Genomic DNA, 2,285 nt, shown 5'->3' on the forward strand with positions numbered 1-2,285 from the left:
TGACCTGATGACATCATACTGACCTGATGACATCATCCCCCTCCCCTCTATGGTGGATTTGTTTCTATGGTCCATAACTATTTTTTTTTGTTTTAAATTTAAAAGAAAAAATTTCATTTTCATTTCATTTAACTTTTATTTATCCTCCAGAGACCAATTGAGGGGTGACCCTCATTTACAATGGTGTCGAGTTCAAACAAATTCCAAGGAAAATATACACAATATTCAATGCAAATACATCAAATACACAACAGGTGAAGAGAAGAAAAAAACAAAAAACAAAAAAACAATTGAAACATTTACATAGTGGTGAAGAGTGGCAGCAATTAAAATGAAATGGGTGAAAGTACAATATAGCCTAATTAAAACAGTTACAGGTAGAGTTTGGCAGATGTAAGATAGTTTGTTTAAATTGATTAAAGGATATGAAGGTATTTAGTTTAATTTGTTGCTGTAAGTTGTTCCAGGAGTCGGGGGCACTGAAGCTAAAAGCTGTCTTTCCCAGCTCAGACCGGGCTTGTGGGACATAAAGCATGAGCATGTCAGTGGAGCGGGTCTGATAAAGCCCATCTGAAATTTGCAACATTTCTGTTAAATAACGAGGAAGCTTCCCGGTCAAGGCTTTGTAAATAAAAATGTGCCAATGTGCGTCACGTCTCTCTTTAAGGGAGGACCACCCAACCTTTTCATATAAAAGACAATGGTGTGTGTCATAAGCATCTCCTGTGATGAACCTTAAAGCAGAGTGAAAAACAGAGTCCAGGAGTTTAAGACATGAATGAGATGCATGCCGGTAAACCACATCACCGTAATCAAGGACAGACATGAAAACTGCTTCAATAATCCTTTTCCTACTAAATAAAGGGAAGGTGGTTTTGTTCCTATAAAAATAGCCAATTTTTTGTCGTAGTCGACAAACAAGATTTTTTATATGGAAATTAAAAGTGAGTTTATCATCTAACCAGATGCCGAGATATTTGTACTCTGTGACTCTTTCAATTAAAAATCCATTCTTTGTAAAAACATGCAAGTGTTGAAAATGACTTTCTATTCTCTATTCACTGGAGTCTGCCGCCATGATATCCATCAAATTTAATCCAAGAACAATATGAATTTTGAGTTTTGTGTTCCTGTATCGTGTAACAAACATATCCATGTCACGTACGTACCATCTGTGAAAAATGTAATAAATATGTGAATGATAATTAAATACCCCCCCCCCTCCTTGACCCCCTCCCCCCCAATGACCTCCTCCCTCCCCCTCCTTGATGCCCCCCCCCCATGCCCCTCCCCCTCCTTGATGCCCCCCCCCCATGCCCTCCCCCTCCTTGACCCCCTCCCCCACAATGACCCCCCCGTCCCCTCCTTGACCCCCTCCCCCACAATGACCCCCCTCTCCCCTCCTTGACCCCCTCCCCCACAATGACCCCCCCGTCCCCTCCTTGATGCCCGCCCCCCCCCCCACAGAGGAACACGAGCCGTCAGTCCAAGCCTCTGCGTGTGGAGGTGATGCATTCTTCAGTTGTTGCTCATCAGTGTTTCGCTCTGAAAGCTCTGAGCTGGATGGGACAGATCATACAGTACTCAGGTAGGTCTGTGTGTGTGTGTGTCTGTGTGTGTCTGTGTTACTGTGGGTTAGGGTTAGGGGTCGTGATGTGAATAAGCACGTTTTAGTTTAGTTCTGATGAGTTTACACACACTTCATAAAGCTGCTGTTACAGTATATGAATATGAGTTTAGAATAAATGTCCTTTATTAGAAGTAGGCGACTTTAGAATGTGTCAAAATGTCCATTATATCTCTCATACTTTTACTTTGTGTGTGCGTGTGTGCGTGCGTGCGTGTGTGTGCGTGCGTGCGTGCGTGCGTGTGTGTGTGTGTGTGTGCGTGCGTGTGTGTGTGTGTGTGTGTGCGTGCGTGTGTGTGTGTGTGTGTGTGTGTGTGTGTGTGTGTGTGTGTCAGACGGGCTGAGGAGGGTTCTGTGTCAGGTGGGTCTTCAGAAAGGTCCAGAGGGAGAAAACTCTTCACTGGTCGATCAGCTGATGCTCAACGACTCCAAGATGTGGAAAGGTTTGTGTGTGTGTGTGAGTGTGTTACTGTGTGTGTGTCTGTGTGTGTGTTACTGTGTGTGTGTCTGTGTGTGTGTTACTGTGTGTGTGTGTGTCTGTGTGTGTGTCTGTGTGTGTGTTACTGTGTGTGTGTCTGTGTGTGTTTACATACTGTTCACCCTTTAAAGGTGTAGTCAGTGATTCTGGAGAACGCTTTTTGTCAAAATCAGTGAATAT

General features: G+C 43.6%; 1 protein-coding gene across 1 annotated transcript in view; it reads left to right on the forward strand.

The window, feature by feature from the left end:
• LOC307271074 (E3 ubiquitin-protein ligase UBR2-like) overlaps positions 1–2,070 on the forward strand; it is a gene marked incomplete at its 3' end in the record, with an annotated part of 10,785 nt that extends 8,715 nt beyond the window's left edge. Inside the window, exons 8-9 of the mRNA XM_080054948.1 lie at positions 1,468–1,588; positions 1,963–2,070. Of these exons, the coding sequence (XP_079911074.1) occupies positions 1,468–1,588; positions 1,963–2,070 (229 nt within the window). The remainder of the gene's footprint in view (positions 1–1,467; positions 1,589–1,962) is intronic.
• Between the last annotated feature and the right edge of the window lie 215 nt (positions 2,071–2,285).

The sequence above is a fragment of the Ammodytes marinus genome, assembly GCF_949987685.1.
Source record: "Ammodytes marinus genome assembly, contig: scaffold_54, whole genome shotgun sequence".
NCBI lineage: Eukaryota > Metazoa > Chordata > Actinopteri > Uranoscopiformes > Ammodytidae > Ammodytes > Ammodytes marinus.